General features: G+C 34.9%; 1 protein-coding gene across 1 annotated transcript in view; it reads right to left on the reverse strand.

The window, feature by feature from the left end:
• TMEM135 (transmembrane protein 135) overlaps nt 1–19597 on the reverse strand; it is a 234669-nt gene that overhangs the window by 186057 nt on the left and 29015 nt on the right. Inside the window, exon 4 of the mRNA XM_077778976.1 lies at nt 6058–6091. Coding sequence (XP_077635102.1) covers nt 6058–6091 — 34 coding nt within the window. The remainder of the gene's footprint in view (nt 1–6057; nt 6092–19597) is intronic.

A 19597-nucleotide genomic window follows, 5' to 3' on the forward strand; every position in this document is an offset into this window, starting at 1 on the left:
ATTTTTAGGTACTAGAGATATGTCAGGGAGCAAGCAAGACTCTCTTGTCCTTAAGCAGCTTATGCACAGTGAGGGAAGAAAGGCAACAAATGAATAAAAAATTCAGTACTTATAAATGCCATGAAAAAAAGACAGGATTACCAGTTAGAGAGTAGAGAGGTGAGGGGAAGTTGTTTAACCATTATAATAAGAAAAAGCCCTCTCAGAAGGTGACAATGGGTCAAGTATACTAGAAGATGCTAGCCAAGAAATTTGGGGAAACAGATTTCCAAGCACACAGAAAAGCAAATGCTAAGGCTGTAAAAGTATTCAACAGACAGAAAGTGTTCAAGTGTTCAACAGACAGAAAGAAAGCCAGTGCAAAGAATGAGAAGAAAAAGTAGATGAAGTCAGACCCTTGCAAGCCACAGTAAGGCATTTAGATTTCATCTGGTATACAGTGGGAAGGGAAGGTTTTTCTGAGTTTTAAGCAGAAGATTGACATGCTGTAATCTGTATTTCCAACAACTCTGACTACTTATGTGGAAGGCAGACTATATTCAGAAAGACAAGAGTGGGAAGATGTAAACCAGTTATTAGGTTATTAAGGTAGCTCAGGCAAGAGATTTAAGGCTCAAACTATGGTTATAACCATGGAGGTGGCAAGTCACTGTAACACCTACAATAATTTTAAAGTAGAATAAGATTTCCTAATGGATTGAACTAAGATTACAAAGAGAAGAAAAGACTTAAGACTCCTAAGTTTCTGGCCTGGGCAGCTAGATGGATGTGTCATAGGCTGCAGAGGGAAGGCCTAGAGGAGCAACTGGAAAAAAGGTGTTTAGAATTGTTCTTACAAATTTAATACTTTCAGTTTATTTCTTTCTAGTTCATCTGTCAAATTTCTCCAATTAATTTACAATTCATTTTGTATTTCTTTCGCATCCTCACGTGCCTAGCACAGTACTGACATATAATAAATACCTGCTGAATCTAATTACACTGAAGTGGCCTTACAAGAAAACATATGAATCAACATTTTCAAACCTTATGTTTGAAAAATCAAAGACAGATGTTTTAATCAAAGATACTGTGTGTGTTTAAAATTAAACAGGCCTCTTAGATATGTATTTTCAGTTTTAAAATGGACCCCATGTTGAATGCATGGTGGCATAAATGAAATTGCAGAGAAAAGTTTTGACCTATACACAAAGATATTTTTAAATGTTTTTCAATGTTTATTCATTTTTGAGAGACAGAGAGAGACAGAGCATGAGCGTGGGAGGGGCAGAGAGATAGGGAGACACAGAATCCGAAGCAGGCTCCAGGCTCTGAGCTGTCAGCACAGAGCCCGACATGGGGCTTGAACTCACAAACCATGAGATTATGACCTGAGCCAAAGTCAGATGCTTAACCGACTGAGCCACCCTGGCACCCGGAGAGATTTTTAAATGTCATAAATTATAATTAAACTATAAATAAATGAACTTCACTTAACACCGCATTTTAAATAACTGTCCCCAGTATACAATGAACTTTGAAAGCCTGGGATCCTGTCATTGTCATATAATGACATAATAAAGGGAACCAGCATAATAAAGGGAAATCATATCAATGCAAACTTTTATGTGTACCCTTTTAAATTATACTATGGCAAAGTTGAATCCTAGCAGCTGGTGTTCATGTGGGTAACTGGTTCTAGCATATTAGCCCCAACAAAACGTTTCCATCATTTTATAGCCATATCTTGGGCAGAGGCAAGAAAAAACATTAAATTCTTTATTTCATACCTGCCTACACTTTCATATATTTTGTCCTTCAACAACTAATCCTCTGAATTCTAAAAATCTAAAATAACTATACTATTTTAAAACTTGTACCCTTTTCCTTCCAAGATAAGCTATCAAATACATAACAAAAAACATTTTCAGGTGGATATGAATTCAATTGCCTTGTAATTATTAAAATGGCTAGTTAATAATTAAGGATGTAAACTATTGATCTAATAACAGAGACCTACCACGGCTTATTACAGATATCATGGGTAATAAGAGTAACTATAAGAGAGACCAGAAAAGATCTTTTCATAATAACAAAATCACTAATAGAGAGGTCCTTTATTTAGAGTATATAGCTCTTTACCTGTTTCCTACAACACTAACACAAACACAACTAGCAAACTGTATCCTCACAATTGCATAGTACAAACACTATACTGTTTTCTCTTCTGAGACAACTGTCAATACTAAAAAACAGAGATGAGGTTTATTTCCATTGGTTTATGTACTTTTTTCCCAGTAAAGGAGAAGGTCCCTCAGAAGCAGGAACTATATAACCTTGTTTATTTTTTTACTGTTTATTTATTTTGAGAGAGAGAGAAAGGGAGGGGGAAAGAGAGAGAGAAAGGGAGAGAGAGAGAGAGAGAGAGAGAGAGAGAGAAACCCAAGCAGGCTCTGTGCTATCAATATAGAGCTAGACGTGGGGCTCAATCTCATGAACCATGAGCTCATGACTTGAGCCAAAATCAAGAGTTGGACCCTTAAACGACTAAGTCACCCAGGTGCCCCACCTTTGTTTAATGACTACAATTTCACTCACAGTGTCTAACACAGTAGATGTTCAATGTTTCTTATCTTTTTCTTCTTTCATAAACCTTGACCCCAACTTGGCAATCCTTGGAAAGGCAAGAATTCTGTCCTGTAGTCACCAATGAGATGTTTCTAAGAAGGAGCTGCGTCCAAGTCCCCTCCTTTCCTCAAGGTTCAAGTTCCATGTAATTCATAAAACTTTCTGATTGCCCCAGCCCAGAGCTAGCTTCCTTTTCTAAAGTTCTAAGGACTGTATTATCTTATCACATATTTGACATGAATGCACTATCTTGGACTATCAATCACTTAGGTTTTGATCTAGGCATATCTTGAATCTTCAACTAAGTCAGTTTCAAGGACAGAATGATAGGTTATATTTGTGTCCCAATACCTAGCAAAGTGCTGTGCATGCAATAAATGTTTACTAATAAAAATAAAGATAAGATGATAAAGACAATATGAAGCCAAATCTGCATATTCCTCTATCTTGTACTCAAAGGCATGGCAATGCCTTTGAATTTTTCTGATCAAAATAACTAAGGAATGGGTAACTATCACAGCCAAAATTAACAAGATGATATTATTATTAACCAAATAGTTATTATTTCATTGTCTGACAACATTGTGAGGGGGGCTGTGTATAGATGTTTATGTATAAAACCAACCCACCGTAATGAAGATATAACAAGAAAGGAAAAGATAGGAATAATCCTTCCAAAAAAAGATTACTTAATATCATGAGCAATAAAAACTATTTAGCACAGAAACAAAAGATGTCATAAAACAATATGTCCCTGACTGTTTAAAAAGAATATATAATATGTACCCACCCAGGAGTGCAGCTGACATTTGAGATGGGATGTTCCTCATAATGCAGAACTGTCCCGTTACTGCAGGATGCTTAGCGTCCCTGGCCTCTTCATTAAATGCCTGCAACATCCCCCAGTCACTGTAACAACCATAACACCATCCACATTTTCAAATGTACTGGAAATCTATGCATCTATGTGTATATATGTATGTACACTGGAACAGAAGGAAGGGAATAAAAAATAAACATTAAATTGATAGCAATTTGAGGCGCCTGGGTGGCTCAGTCAGTTAAGTGTCTGACTTCGGCTCAGGTTCTTCCTTCACAGTTCAGGTGTTTGAGACCCACGTCAGGCTCTGTGCAGACAGCTAGCTCAGAGCCTGGAGCTTGCTTCGGATTCTGTGTCTCCCTCTCTCTCTGACCCTTCCCTGCTCACACTACTTCTCTCTCTCTCAAAAATAAATTAAAAAAAATTTTTTAAAAATCTATAGCAATTACTACATGGTAAAATTACAGATGACTTTTTCCTTTCTTTTTTATGCTTTTCCATACTTTCCAAATCAGAAATACATACCTAAAAATAGTAAATAATTTTAAAATAAAACTTCCTAACATTTGGAAATATTGCTCTTGATATTCTAAGCCGACAATTTTAACAAAAGTCTAGTAAGGAACAAAGTTATTTCTTAAGGATAAACTCAGTCTCTCTGAAAATACTTAAATCTTTACCTATTCTGCGCCAACCACTCTCTTACTACACAAATAGTTGTAGAGTAACTGTATAAACAAAAGGTTCTATTTAGATAAAGAAAATAATTAAATTTATTAGATTATCATTAGTATCAAGAATATGTTATGTACAAATTTACTTTCCTTTAAACATAGTCAACACTCGGAATATGAAAAAAGGCTTTGATCTCACTAAAATTTTGTGGTTAATGATAAAAAAGTCTTTACTAAAGGATCAAAATTTTGATCCTTATTCTGATCGTTGTCAAGAAGGAAATTTTCTCTAAATATTAATATATATTATAATTTTGATACTACTATAGTTTTGGAAAATGTACTGGGGAAACTGAGTAGAATGAATGTGAGATCTATTATTTCTTATAGCTGCATATGAATCTATGTAAGATTCATTCAAATAAAAGCCTTATTCTATAAAAAGTACAATATTTAAAGAGCACTCTCCAACACTGATTATATCGAAGTCAAAGATCGTCTCTCCAGGAATGAACAATCTAAATGAGGCAATACACACAAACACCAAAAAATGTTTGTGAAATTTTACTTAGAATTTAAAGACAAGTATATAAATACAGGTAGTATCTGGGGTGCCTGGGTGTCTCAGTCACTTAAGCATCCAACTTCGGCTCAGGTCATGCACAGTCCGCAAGTTCCAGCCCCACAATGGGCTCTATGCTGACAGCTCAGAGCCTGGAGCCTGGAGCCTGCTTTGGATTCTGTGTCTCCCTCTCTTTCTCTACCCAACCCCTGTTTGCATTCTCTCTCTCTCTCAAAAATAAACATTAAAAAATTAAATACAGATAGTATTTGGGTATTAAAATATAAACACCATGTGGTAGTATAGAAAAGTATGTGCACGGTTACAGAAAAAACACATTAAAACTCAAATCCACTCTAGTATGCAGGAGAAATATTTTTAAGTTGTTTGAAAAATAAGAAAGAAGAGCAGAACCTAGAATAATTGGGGCTACTATTATGGTTCTCACAGCATACTATAATTTATATCCCAGTCTTTTCAAACATTATTATTTCTACTGTGACTTCTTCACTAGACAGCAAACGCCATTAAGCGTAAAGACTATCTCCATCTTGTCTACCAACATACAGCATAGTAACTGACATATGCTAAATACAGAGCAAAAATCAAATATTACCAATTTATAATTTTAAAAATTTATAACTGAAAAGAATTGCTAAATATAACTCTGAATTATATTCCCTCATTAGAGAATTCAACAACCTATCTTCAGATAAATAAATAACTTTTTAGTTGAATTTGTCAATGTTGCCTATCAATTCTATTAAACAACTTTAGAAGATTTCAATATAAATACATTCTTAAATCATAAACTTGGCAATGAAAGTTATATAACCTTGATTATATATTTACTATGAAGAATAACAGACTAGGCAACATTAATTTCATTCCTGTAGACTTACAGATTAAGAAGCTTAGCTAATTATGTTATTAAATATACTCCATGTTTAGAGATAGAACCAATGCTGTCCTGATGTCCAAGAATAATGGCATCACAAAAGCTCATCTTTAAATCATTTTCCAATAAGAAATGGCAACAGAAGCAGAGCATGAAATTAAATTAAAGATATAGAGAAAGAGATACAGAGAAATATATATCCTATCGAAGATAAAGACCTAAGCTTAAAGAAAAAACATCCACGAAGGGCACGGGGCAGTGAGTCACCTTCCCCCTGAAAAAAATGAACTAAGTCATGTATGACAGGAATACACTAGGTGGCATGAAGGTACTTTTAAACATTTTTAAGACTATCCTTTAAACCAAAGACAGAAAATATTCTGAAATTTAAGTAGCTTTCCTTTCTTTTTTTAAAATGGAACTTGATTTTAAAAAGAGAAATTGCACAATAAAAAACATTCAAAGAAACAACAACAAAAAGAAAGGAATTACTTACCAAATTGGCCATATAAATAGTGAGTAGCCCTCTCCTGCAAATAATTTTAAAAAGATATAGAGTGAGATGAAGCACCAAATTAACTTAATAATCACTTTATTAATTTTTTTAGAAATCAAAACAATGATCATAAGTTGAGAAAAAGGGTAAATTATACTGAACTAAGTTTTCAGTACCCTAACAATCGGATCTAAACATATTCTACAAGTCATTCTGTTCAGTAGTCATTAATTAAAATTTTTAAAATTGCTATTGCCTTGTAATCAATTAGATTTACCATAGTGATCATTTCACAATATATACCAATATTGAATGATTATGTTCTCCAATACTGAATGATTATGTTCTACACTTGAAACTAATATTATGTTAAGCATAAATTATATCTCTAACTTAAAAAATTACTATTTCCTTATGTATATATTAATAGAAAGAGTATAATTTGCTATTAGCCTATGTTTGGTCTAGAGAATTCTAAATTTAATAAAGAATCCTAAAGAATTCATCTTGCCAAAATGTCAAGGCCAAACAATCCACACTGATTGCAAAAATATCAGGTCTTCTATCTGTTTTATATACAATGCAACTGTTCATTAGATGTTCTTAGAAATCATACTAAATCACTTTGGTTTTAACTTCATTGTTAGGCACTAAGTGAACTTTCTAATGCCAAAGGACAAACAAAAAAGTTCTATAAGCTTTAACTTTACAGAAAAATTGCACATTTATCAAACTTATTTAATGTGAATTAAGGTAGAAACTCAAAGATAGGGATAATGTTCCACCCTTAATCACTTTATTTATCTTATATTGCATGTCAGCCCATGAATGAAGTAGATCCTATTCTCTAGGAAAAAGGTCTTTAACTAAATCAGCCCTGCAGGAGATCCTAAGGGGGACTCTGTGAATGGAAAGCAGCAAAGACTACAAAGGACCAGAGACAACACCAGAAGTATGAAACCTACACAGATAACACAATGACACTAAATCCCTATCTTTCAATAACCACTCTGAATGTAAATGGACTAAATGTCCCAATCAAAAGACATAGGGTATCAGAAGGGATTTTAAAAAATCCATCTATGTGCTGCCTATAAGAGACTCATTTTAGACCTGAGGACACCTGCAGATTGAAAGTGAGAGGATGAAGAACCATCTATTATGCCACTGGATGTCAAAAGAAAGCTGGAGTAGCCATATTTATATCAGACAAACTAGATTTTAAAACAAAGACTGTAACAAGAGATGAAGAGGGAATTATAAAGTAATTAACAGGTCTATCCATCAAAAAAAGCTAATAATTGTAAATGGTTATGCCCCCAATGTGAGAACTCCCAAATATACAAATCAATTAATACAAAAATAAATGTGTAAATAATACTGTGATTGTAGGGGACTTTAATACCCCACCTATAGCAATGGACGGATCATCAAGGCAGAAAATCAGTAAGGAAACAACAACTCTGAATGACACACTGGACCAGATGGACTTAACAGATATATTCAGAGCTTTTCATCCAAAAGCAGCAGAATACACATTCTTCGAGTGCACAGGGAACATTCTCCAAAACAGATCACACACTGGGTCACAAAACAGCCCTCAACAAATATAAAAGGATTGAAATCACACCATGCATATTTTCAGATCACAACGCAATGAAACTTGAAATCAACCACAAGAAAAAAACTGGAAAATCCTCACATACATGGAGGTTAAAAAAAATCCTACTAGGGACGCCCAGGTGGCTCAGTCAGTTAAGTATCTGACTTTAGCTCAGGTCATGAGTTTATGGTTCATAGGTTCAAGCCCCACAACAAGCTTCTCATTGGCAGTGCATAGCCTGCTTGGGATTCTCTCTCTCTGCCCCTCCTCAGCTCTCTCTCCCTCTCAAAATAAATAATTTCAAGAAATCCTACTAAATAATGAATGGGTCAACCATGAAATTAAAGGAGAAATTAAAAAATATACAGAAGCATACTGAGAATGAAAACATGATAGTCCAAGATGCAGCAAAAGAGGTCCAACAGGAAAATAAATAGCAATCCAGGACTATCTCAAGAAGCAAGAAAGGTCTCAAAAACAGAACCTACCCACACACCTAAGCAAACTAGAAAAAAAGCAAAGAAAGCCCAAAGCCAGCAGCAGCAGGAAAAAAAGAAAAACAAAAACAAACAGTAGGAAAGATCAATCTAAGAGCAGCTTTTTTAGAAGAAAAAAGTCTCCTCAAAAAGAAAAGAGGACCCAAATAGATAAAATCACAAATGAAAGAGGAGAGATGACAACCAATACCACAGAAATACAACTATTAGAGAAAATTATGAAAATTATAAGCCAACAAACTGGACAATCTGGAAGAAATCCACACTACAAAAACTCAAAAGGGAAGAAAGAGAAAATCAGAATAGACCTATAACCAGCAAAGAAATTCAATCAGTTATCAAAAATGTCCCAACAAGTAAGAATCCTGGGCCAGATGGCTTCCCGGGGGAATTCTACCAGACATTTAAAGCAGAGTTAATACCTATTCTTCTCAAGCTGCTCCAAGAAATAGAAATGGAAGAAAGGCTTCCAGACCCATTCTATGAAGCCAGTATTACCTTGATTCCCAAACCAGACAAAGACCCCGCTAAAAAAGGAGAATTACAGGCCACTATCCCTGATGAACATGGATGCAAAAATTCTTAACAGGAGACTAGCAAATAGAAGTCAACAGAATTATTCACCATAATCAAGTGGGATTCATTACTGGGCTGCAGGGCTGGTTCAATATTCACAAATCAATCAATGTGAAATATCACATTAATAGAAGAAAGGATAAGAAAGGATATGATCCTGTCAACAGATGCAGGAAAAGCATTTGACAAAATACACCATCCTCTCTTAATAAAAACCCTCAAGAAAGTCAGGTTATGGGCAACCTGGTGGTTCAGTTGGTTAAGCATCTGACTTCAACTCAGGTCATGATCTCACGGTCTGTGAGTTTGAGCCCCATGCCTTGGAGCCTGCTTCAGATTCTGTGTTTTCCTCTCTCTCTGCCCCTCCCCTGCTCTCATAATAGCTCTCTCAAAAATAAATTAATGTTAAAAATTTTTTTACAAAAGAAAGGATAGAAGGAACATACCTTCACATCAGTAAAAGCCATATATGAAAGACTCACCACTAATATCATCCTCAATGGGGAAAAACTGAGAGCTTTTCCCGTATGGTCAGGAACAAGACAGGGATATCCACTCTCACCACTGTTATTCAATACAGTATTGGAAGTCTTAGCCTCAGCAATCAGATAACAGAAACAAATAAAAGGCATAAAAATTGGCCAGGAAGAGGTCAAACTTTCACTCTTTGCAGATGACATGATACTATATATGGAAACCCAAAAGATTCCACCAAAAAAACTGCTAGAACTGATTTATGAATTCAACAAAGTGGCGGGATATAAAATCAATGCATAGAAATCGGTTGCATTCCTATACATACAACAATGAAGCAACAGAAAGAGAAATCAAAGAATCAATCCCGTTACAACTGCACCCAAAACCATAAAATACCTAGGAATAAATCTAACCAGAGAGGTGAAAAATCTATACACTGAAAACTACAGAAAGCTTAATGAAAGAAATTGAAGAAGATAAAAAAAAAAAAAGGAAAAAATATTCTATGCTCCTGGATAGGAAGAACAAATATTGTTAAAATGCTACTACTACCCAAAGCAATCTACACATTAAATGCAATCTCAATCAAAACAGCACCAGCATTCTTCACAGAGCTAGAATAGACAATCCTAAAATTTGTATGGAACCACAAAAGACCCTGAATAGCCAAAGTAATGTTGAAAAAGAAAACCAAACCTTGAGGCATTACAATCCTGGACTTTAGCCTGTACTACAAATCTGTAATCATCAAAACAGTTTGGTATTGGCACAAAAACAGACACATAGACCAACAGAATAGAAATGGATCCACAAATGTATGGTCAACTCATCTTGGACAAAGCAGTAAAGAATATCCAATGGAAAAAAGACAATCTCTCTAGCTAATGGTGCTGGGAGAACTGGACAGCAGCATGCAGAAGAATGAAACTGAACCACTTTCTTTTACCATACACAAAAATAAACTCAAAATGGATGAAAGACCTAAATGTGAGACAGGAAACCATCAAAATCTGACAAGGGAAAACATGCAGCAACCTCTCTGACCTCAGCCACAGCAACATCTTAACTTGACATATCTCCGAAGGCAAGGTAAATAAAGGCAAAAATGAACTACCAGACCTTATCAAAATAAAAAGCTACTGCACTGCAAAGGGAACAATCAGCAAAACTAAAAGGCAACAATGGAATGGGAGAAGATATTTGCAAATGACATATCTGATAAAGGATTAATATCCAAAATCTATAAAGAACTTACTAAACTCAATACCCAAAAAACAAATAATCCAGTGAAGAAATGGGTAGAAGACCTGAATAGACACTTTTCCAAAAAAGACATCCAGATGCTAAACAGATATATAGAAAGACTCTCAACATTGCTCATCAGCAGGAAAATACAAATCAAAAACACACTGAAAAACCACCTCACACCAGTCAGAGTGGCTAAAATGAGGAACTCAGGAAACAACAGATGCCGGCAAGGATGTTGAGAAACAGAAACCTTCTTGCACTGTTGGTGGGAATGCAAACTGATGGTACCGCTCTGGAAAGCAGTGTGGAGGTTCATCAAAAAATTAAATATAGAATTATCCTGTAACTCAGCAATAGCACTACTGGGAATTTATCCAAAAGATACAAGAGTGCTGATGTATAGGGGCACATGTACCCCAATGTTTACAGCACCACTATCAACAGTAGCCAAATTATGGAAAGAGCCCAAATTTCCATTAACTGATAATTGGAAAAAGAAGATGTGGCATGCATATATATATATATACATATAAATATATATATATATATACACATACATATACATATATATATACACACACATACATACACTTGTTGGGATGACTACTAGGTGTTGTATGTAAGTGATGTATCACAAGAATCTACTCCTGAAGCCAAGACTACGCTGTATGTTAGCTAACTTGACATACATACATACATAAGGAAAGCGGTCTTTAATGTTTTAAGAATTTAAGGGCAGAGTTAAACTTCAAAAATGACAAAAATCTACTTGAGTTTCAATTATTAGCATTTTTCATACTCAAAAAAAAAAAAAACCTTTGTAAATAAAACAAGTACCAGTATCAAATCATTTTCACTTAAATTTCATTTCAGGTCTTAAAACGAGTATGACATACTCATACTCAAGTATGATATCATCAAGTCAGATCCAGTCATACATAATCTTGATTGTTCACTATTGAAAAAGGCCTAAGAGGCACCTGGGTGGCTCAGTCGGTTAAGCATCTGACTTCAGCTCAGGTCAGGATCTCACAGTTCATGAGTTCGGGCNTTTTTAAATAAAAAATAAAATGGCTTAAGAAGATTTCTATTATCACTAAAGCCACACGGAGGCAGTATGGTTTCACTTAACAACTTAAGTTTGAAAATCAGGATTCCATTTAACTTTAACTCTCTGGTACTCTGTAATTTAATTTTGTCACTAAAATGAGGGAACAATGTGCCTGGATGGCTCAGTTGGTTGAGAGTTCGACTTCAGCTCAGGTCATGATCTCTAGGTTCCTGAGTTTGAGCCTCGCATTGGGCTCTACGCTGACAGCTCAGAACCAGCTTGGGATTCTGTGTCTCCCTCTCTCTCTGCCCCTCCCCTGCTTGTGCTCTGTCTCTCTCTCTCTCAAAATAAATATTTAAGAAAACATTTTATTTAATGAAGGAACAGGACTAGTTACCTAACTTACATTTTTAAACATAAAAACTATTTCATAAAAACATACATTTATCACCAAAATAAACATAACACTGGGACTACTCAGGTTGAAAGGGGAAGGGGGTCTAGGCAAACCCACTGAACCAAACCCCACAGGCAATGACCCTGCTCAGCAGGTCCTAAGGCACCTCAGCAAAACAAAAGAATTCTACTGCTTCTCTAAAAAAGAATTTGAAAATCACTGAAAAGATGATCTCCAAGCTTCTTTTTAGCTTTCTCGTCTATGATTTGTACAAAAGAATTGAAATTGTTCTTACTAATCTTTACCAATATTATCAATTCCTACCAAATTCTAAATCAAAGATGTTCTAATAGTAATTATTTTAAGTAAATTACGTGAAGAAAAATTAGGGTGACATCAACATCCAAGAGTCGCTATGGAAAAATTAATCCTTCTCAAGTGATACCAATTCTTACCCAAAGCTGGTTACATATGAAAAAAAATACACTTAATTACAAAACCAAAATAAAAGTATATCTGAAATTTCAGTGGTAGTACCCAATCATACATTTCCTTATGAAGAGAACTACTGCATTTGTTCCACTAATCTAATTCCATCTCTAAAATTCAACAAATTATCTACCTGATACTAGAACTGTTTATCTTTAACTAGCAGGCAAAGATTATCTTGTTTACCTTCACATTTTCACATGCCCGCAAAAGTACCTGGCATATCTAACAGGCACTAAACAAATGGTTACGGAAAGTGTTACTAGGAACCAAGCCTACTAGGAATATAGTAGAAACATATAGTATGTTACAGAAACATAATCACAAAGGATAGCCACTAGACAGGAGGAAAAATCAGTGATATCAATTTATTAGCAAGCAAAGATATTATCAGATAATTCACATTTGCATAAAATTTAACAATCTGCAAGGTATAATAAATATTTGAAAGCAAATTTTATCCTCTTCGGAATCTTACAAAGTGTATAGACACTATTATCCTTTCTCTATTGAAAACCAAGAATCAGAAAATTTAAGTGGTTTCCTTAAAAATATAAAAGTAGCACAGAGACAAGCTGGAATTAGACATCAGTTTCATGTTCTTTCCAAAGCACTGCTTCTATGGCAGAAAATCTGTTCATTACTAACTTGCCTTTAAATTCTGCAACTCATTGACTTTATTTCACACAGTAACCTAAGAGGCTTCTGTGCTTTCAGAATGAATAAAACCCTGACACACTCTTACTACTGGGTAAAAGCAGCGGACGTAGTGTTATTAGATGAAATTCTATTCTGGTCTTAGGTTTCAATTTATTGTTCCTAAATAATAAGAAAGAGCACCTCCTTCCCAGCTTTAGCTGAATTCCAACCCAGAACTAATAGCCTCAAGAATGAAAAGACAGTATCTCTGAAGGGCATGATATGCTGTATTAAAAGCAGACTCCTTGTGATAGGTTTCCCCAATCTGGCCTCTTTAACCTCAGTTCCCGTTTCAATTTGGTAGGTACAGAATAAAAGAATATTGATTTATTTTATCACTTCTCCAGGGATGCTGAGTATCACAAGAAACAGTCTATTAAACACTTGACTATACCTAGCCAAGATCTGAAGACAAACAAGTCACTCCCTTCTTAGTTGAGTAAATTCTCTCTGGAAACCAAGTTACCTATTAAAATACTGCTAAAACAGGGGCGCCTGGGTGGCTCAGTCAGTGGGTTAAGCATCTGACTTCAGCTCAGGTCATCTTCTCATGGTTTGTGAGTTCAAGCCTTGCACTTTGCATCCTGGGTGCCCCTCCCCACATGCATGCGCTCTTTCTCTCTCAAAAATAAAAAATAATAATAAACATTAAAAATAATAATAATAAAATAAAATCTTCATAATAAGATACTATTACAACAGTAATGGGGAAGGAGGAAGTGCCAATAAGAACAAAAGGTGACCTAGGCCTGAATAGGAAGAGCTAGGGCCTAGAAAAACAGTAACTTTCAAATTTTCCCAGGAGATTGTGATACTTTACTTCCATTCTTCTGAGAATCACCAGATTGGAAGATAGATGAAACTCAGTGAGCCACAAATAATTTTTTTTGATACAAGAAGGGGTGAATGTCTTCAACTTAAATGCAAATTTAAGGGGGGTGTGCACATCAAGGGGTACTACCTAAAAAAGGTATTAAGAATCACTGTTTAAGAATTCTGTGTAATAACAGTATCATTATTCCTGCAGGAAAACATTAAAATAACTATATTTCCTTAACACCTCAGTAAATTAAAAGGTATCCTCACATTCCATTAAATTCCAAATTTTCCTATCTTTAAACAACATTATTGTATCTAATTAGATGGATAATCATCTTTTCTTTTTCTGGAAACCTTAATGCACATATTCTTTGGCTAACCTTCTGAAACTTTTGAATGACACTGTAACACATTTCATAACTAAGGCTATTAGGGAATATAGTAGGCATGGTATAACTTCTAGATTCTAAATGTTTATATATTCCTTCTCTCTCTCTCCCTCTATGTGTGTGTGTGTGTGTGTGTTTGTGTTCTACAAAAAATGGAATATTATAGATTAAAGAAAAGCAAAGTCAAAGTCCCTAACAATTGTAATAGCTTACTACGAGATACTATTTAATGATCTCAGAAAGTCTTCAAGATACAATAAATTTTCATCTGTCAGAATGTTTTAGAACAGTATAAAAGTACTGCCTTAAAGTATAAGAATGAATAAAGAGCAAGAGTCTATGATCATATTCTATTATATACAGCAGATAATACAAAGTAATCTTTTCAGAAGACTGCAAGGTAATTTAATTTTCTTCCTGTAAAGATAACATGGCACTAAAACATGAAGATGCTAAGAATCTATAAAACAAAGTCATAGTATTTTATTCACATATTAAAGAGTTCTCATTTTGGTCATATCTGCTTAGGAGTTTCATAACTACAACAGTGTAATCTAACAATTCAACCCATGAGTAGATTTAGAATAAATGTGCGATATTTGATATTTTAATCCATGTCATGTTTGAGCACCCTGCAGTTTTAACTTATCTAAACTAATACTAAATATCAAAGCAAATTCCATAGCAATTCTACAAAACAAAACCCATCAGAGCAACTTTCTGAACCACAAACAAAGCACTTCCTAGAAACTGAAAGAGAAGACTAGTTCTTAACAGCCCACCTAGGGATAAACTAGATGTTACCAATGCTTCCCACTGAGTTACTATGATCACAGTTCTTTGTGGCACAAATTTTTTAAGCAACCCTGGAAACAACTTCAAAGTTTTCTCAGAATCCCACAGTGATACGATTAAGATTTAAGTAAATTGCCCTCTTAGGAGGTGTCAGGAACTAGCTGGCAAAGCATGCTTAATTCTGTAAAGAGAGGGAAGAAGACTGGGAAAGACAGATGGATAAATAGATGGGTGGATGGGTTGGAGAGGCAAAGAAAAGTAGGAAGGAAGAAAGTCAAACCAATATAGATGAAAAAATACCTATGAAGACAGACAGATCTTTATTTATATATCCGTACTTATGTATGTCCATCATATATATGTGTATGTGTATAACCATACTCTATGCTCTTACCTCATTAAATGTTTTTTGGAAAACTGATTACACAATTGAGTACAGAATGTAAAATCTCAGAGTAATGACTTCACTATTAAATAAAGTTCTAGAGATTTAAAAGTTAGGGCTGCCACTAAAATTTGACACTGCTAATCCTCCATATTCTGTATCTTCTACTCTATTATTGATTTATTAAAAATATGAACTGTACACACATCTCAATGGACAAAAAACTCCTTAAACATTGCTATTTACCACCTGCTAACCTCATATTTCTTCTGGGTTTTCACACTCTAATCTTCTCTCATAGCCCCAGTGACCACCTATACGAAGAAAGCTTCAAATTTTATTTATGACTACCATGTTTCTCCTGAATCTAGACTCACACTTCAACCTGACTGCTAGCTACCTCCACCAACATACCATTGATTTTCTTCATGTATTAAGGGCATAATTACAAATTCCTTTTCCTTAAAGTTACAACTATAATATTAATACACTTTACTTTGGGCACTAGATGTACGTAACTTCAGCCTTTGTAAGTTATATATAATATATTAAGGAGTCATGACATTTAATGAAATCTTACTAAAATTGGTGGTAAGTAAAAAATAGTTTTTCAAAGCAAATAAGACCATTAACTTTTACACAATTTCAGATAAACACAGACCAGACTCGCTTAAAGTAAGGTAAACTATTAAAAAAAAAATTATAAAAAGATGAAGCAAAGAAATTTGCTTTTCTATGTTTTAAGGTGAACTCCAAAAAATTATTATTAAACCTGCTTTTTAAAAAATAAGTCACAGGGCTCCAGGGTAGCTCAGTTAGTTAAGTGTTAAATTCTTGATTTCCACTCAAGTCATGATCTTGTAGTATGAGGGATCAAGCCCCAAGGAGAGCTCTGCATTGAAAGCATGAAGCCTGCTTGGGATTCTCTCTCTCTCTTCCTCTCTCTCTCTCTCTCTCTCTTTCTCTCTGTCTCAAAAACAAACAATAAATAAGCATTTTTTTAAATTTAAAAAATAAAAGCTTCAAGTTTTAAGTTTTTAATTAGGCCTCAACCAGGATTTGTGGTTGCCACACATAAACACACACAACACACAACTGTCAAGAAAAAAAAAAAAAGAACTAGAGAGCTATTTCCAGGTATTAACTGCATCACCTAATAAACAACAGAACTAAATCGCTACACATCACAAAAGGTTCGATTACTCAACAATCACATCAATATAAGGATCAACTTTTCCTCAGCAACTTCAGCAAAGAAAGTCCTTACAAAGAAGCTACATTTAAAATTTTCATTAGGTCAGACTATTCCAATTAATATTCAGAACAGATTATAATTGATAACTACCTACAAATTTAATGTCTACATATAAAACACTAGTGTAATAGCTCACTTAAGAAATGAAAGCAGAAAACTTTAAAACAAAAGTTTATTATCAAAAGCAAAAAGAAAACAGAAAATAATGTAGTAACTAAAATCCAAGTTATCACCTCACTTCCGGGAAACCTCTTTGTACCTTAAAAAGTTATAGTTCTTAATATCAATAGCACAATTTTACTTTGGAGTTAGTGTATTTAAACACATGCTTATCATCAAAGGAAAGTTTTTTTTTTTACCTAAAATTATAAAAAATAAGACTTAGACTAATGTAACAAGAGAAAAGAATTGAGCAATAAACAATGCACATATATATTAAAAATTGGTATATGACAAGGGCCATTACAAATCCACGGAGAAAGAATGGATAATTGAATCCCTGGTGCCAGAGAAAGCGACTATTCACCAGCCAAAGAAAGCGGGTGGGGGACAGTGAAATAAAAGAGGTCATATGGCAAGCAGACTCCAAGATAGACCTAAACACAGTTCTACATTTTGCAAGATGATGGAATATTAACACTAAGAAACTCTAAAGTTAAAGATACCTAAGTAGTCCTTAGAGCAAGCATTAAAAAAAGAAAAACAAAAAAAAGTAAAAATGGACTAAAAAAAAAGTCTTCTTCCAGGTTTCCAGTTTCTGTGCAAGGAGCTTGGAAATCCTCACTTAATCCTAACAGCAAGTAAAAAAGCTGAGGAAACTGAAAACTCAACAATTCTTCTTAGATCCATAAGAGAAGCAAGGTCACCCTACAAACTACTGCCCCCCAAAAAAGAAGAGACTATAGGCAGATAGAGAATCACAATCTCCCAGAACAGAAACCAGCTGAAACCTCAGAGGGAATGAAAGCCAGACTAGGAAACACTACATGATAAACTGCAGGAAGCTCAGTGTGGACAAGTGTGAGAGTAAAAAATTCAAGGGGTGCTCAGTCATAGAGGGACCCTCACACCTTTGTGCATTTTACCTCTGGGAGCTTAACTAAGTAAATATCAAGGGGAAAGCCCCTTATGCTTCCAAGTAGAGGGAAAGAAAGAGGAATCATTTTGAAATAAGCACTAGCATTCTGTTCTTAACAGGGCCTGTCCTTGGTAAAAGCTAGTTTACCAGGGCCTAACCTACTAGGGTATTAAAGAGCCTAAGTGACATGGGGAAGGGAAATACCTAACTCAGTTGCACATGGAAGAAAGCAAAGTATGCAACTCCAGCACATGCTAACCATCCTGCCCCACCTAAGAGGTGAAGAAAACCTGAGAAAGACATAAAGTTCACAGTCTAGAGACACAGGTTCACTGAGAGACTGAGGCCTAACCACAGGACTATAGAAGTTTCCTTCCCCCCGACACCTCACCACATTAGTAACAGCCTGTTACAGCAATTGCTTTCACCTGGTACATCATGCCCAGCTATCAAGAAAAAAATTACAAGGCACATCAAAATGCAAAAATCACAATTTGAAGAGACAGAGCAAGCATCATAACCAGACATGGCAAAGATGCTGGAGTTATCAGACCAGGAATTTATATTAAAACAATGACTGGGGCACTCTCCTGGCTCAATCAGTAAAGCACCATGACTCTTAATCTCAGGGTCATGAGTTCAATCCCCACAATGGGTTTGGAGCTTACTTTTAAATAAACAAACAAAATAAAAGAATGATTAATACTAAGGGCTCTAATGGATCAAATAGATGGCAAATAGAAACAGATGAGCAAGGTAAGCAGAGAGATGAAATTCCTAAGAAAGAACCAGAAAGAAAATGAACTACAGCAGAAATGAAGAGTGTCTCTGATATAATCATTAGTAGATGGGACACACTCGAGGAAAGCATCTCTGAGCTAGAGGAGATATCACTAGAATCCTTGAAAACTATAAAACAAAAAGAACAAAGACTGAAAAAAAATACAGACCATCCAAGGACTGTGAAACAACAACAAAAGGTATAACATGCACATGATGGGAAAAGCTAAAGGACAGAAAGAGAGAATGGAACAGGAGAAATATTCAAAACAATAATGACTGAGAAATTTCCTAAATTAATGTTAGACACCAAACCACAAATCAAGAAAGCTCAAAGAACACCAAGCAGCATATATGCCAAACAAACAAACAAACACAAGTACATCAAGGCATACCTTATTAAAACTACAGAAAAATAAACAAAAAGAAAAAACCCTGAAAGAGGCCAGAGGAACAAAAACACCTTACACATAGAGGAACAAAGATAACTGCATCCAACTTCTCCTCAGAAACCATGCAAAGAAGAGAGTGGAGTAAAATATTTTGTGTTGGGGGTGCGGGGGGGAACAGCCTAGAATTCCATACCCTGACAAAAATTGAGAATATTTGTTGCCAGTGGATCTGCTCTGCAAGAAATGTTAAATGCTCTCTAAAGAGGAAGAAAACAGTACAGATAAGAAACTCATCTACATAAAGAAAGGTGGAACATTGAAGAAAAAATAAGGTTAAATAAAAAATTTTATTTCTCTTATTATTAATTGCTCTAATAGATAACAGTTCATTCAAAATTATACTGTAACAATGTACAATAGTGGAATACTGTAACCAAAGCAATAATGTAATTGATTTTGTATGCTTATGTATATATATGAGGGGTCTGTGTGTGTGTGTGTGTGTTTGTGTGTCTCATGAATACTTACATACAACTGAATGATAGCAATGATATAAGGGACAGAAAGAAGGAATTAGGATTATATTATTATCTTAAGGTATACTCACTAC

This window comes from Crocuta crocuta, unplaced genomic scaffold (genome assembly GCF_008692635.1).
Source record: "Crocuta crocuta isolate KB4526 unplaced genomic scaffold, BGI_CrCroc_1.0 scaffold148, whole genome shotgun sequence".
NCBI classification, from domain to species: Eukaryota; Metazoa; Chordata; class Mammalia; order Carnivora; family Hyaenidae; genus Crocuta; species Crocuta crocuta.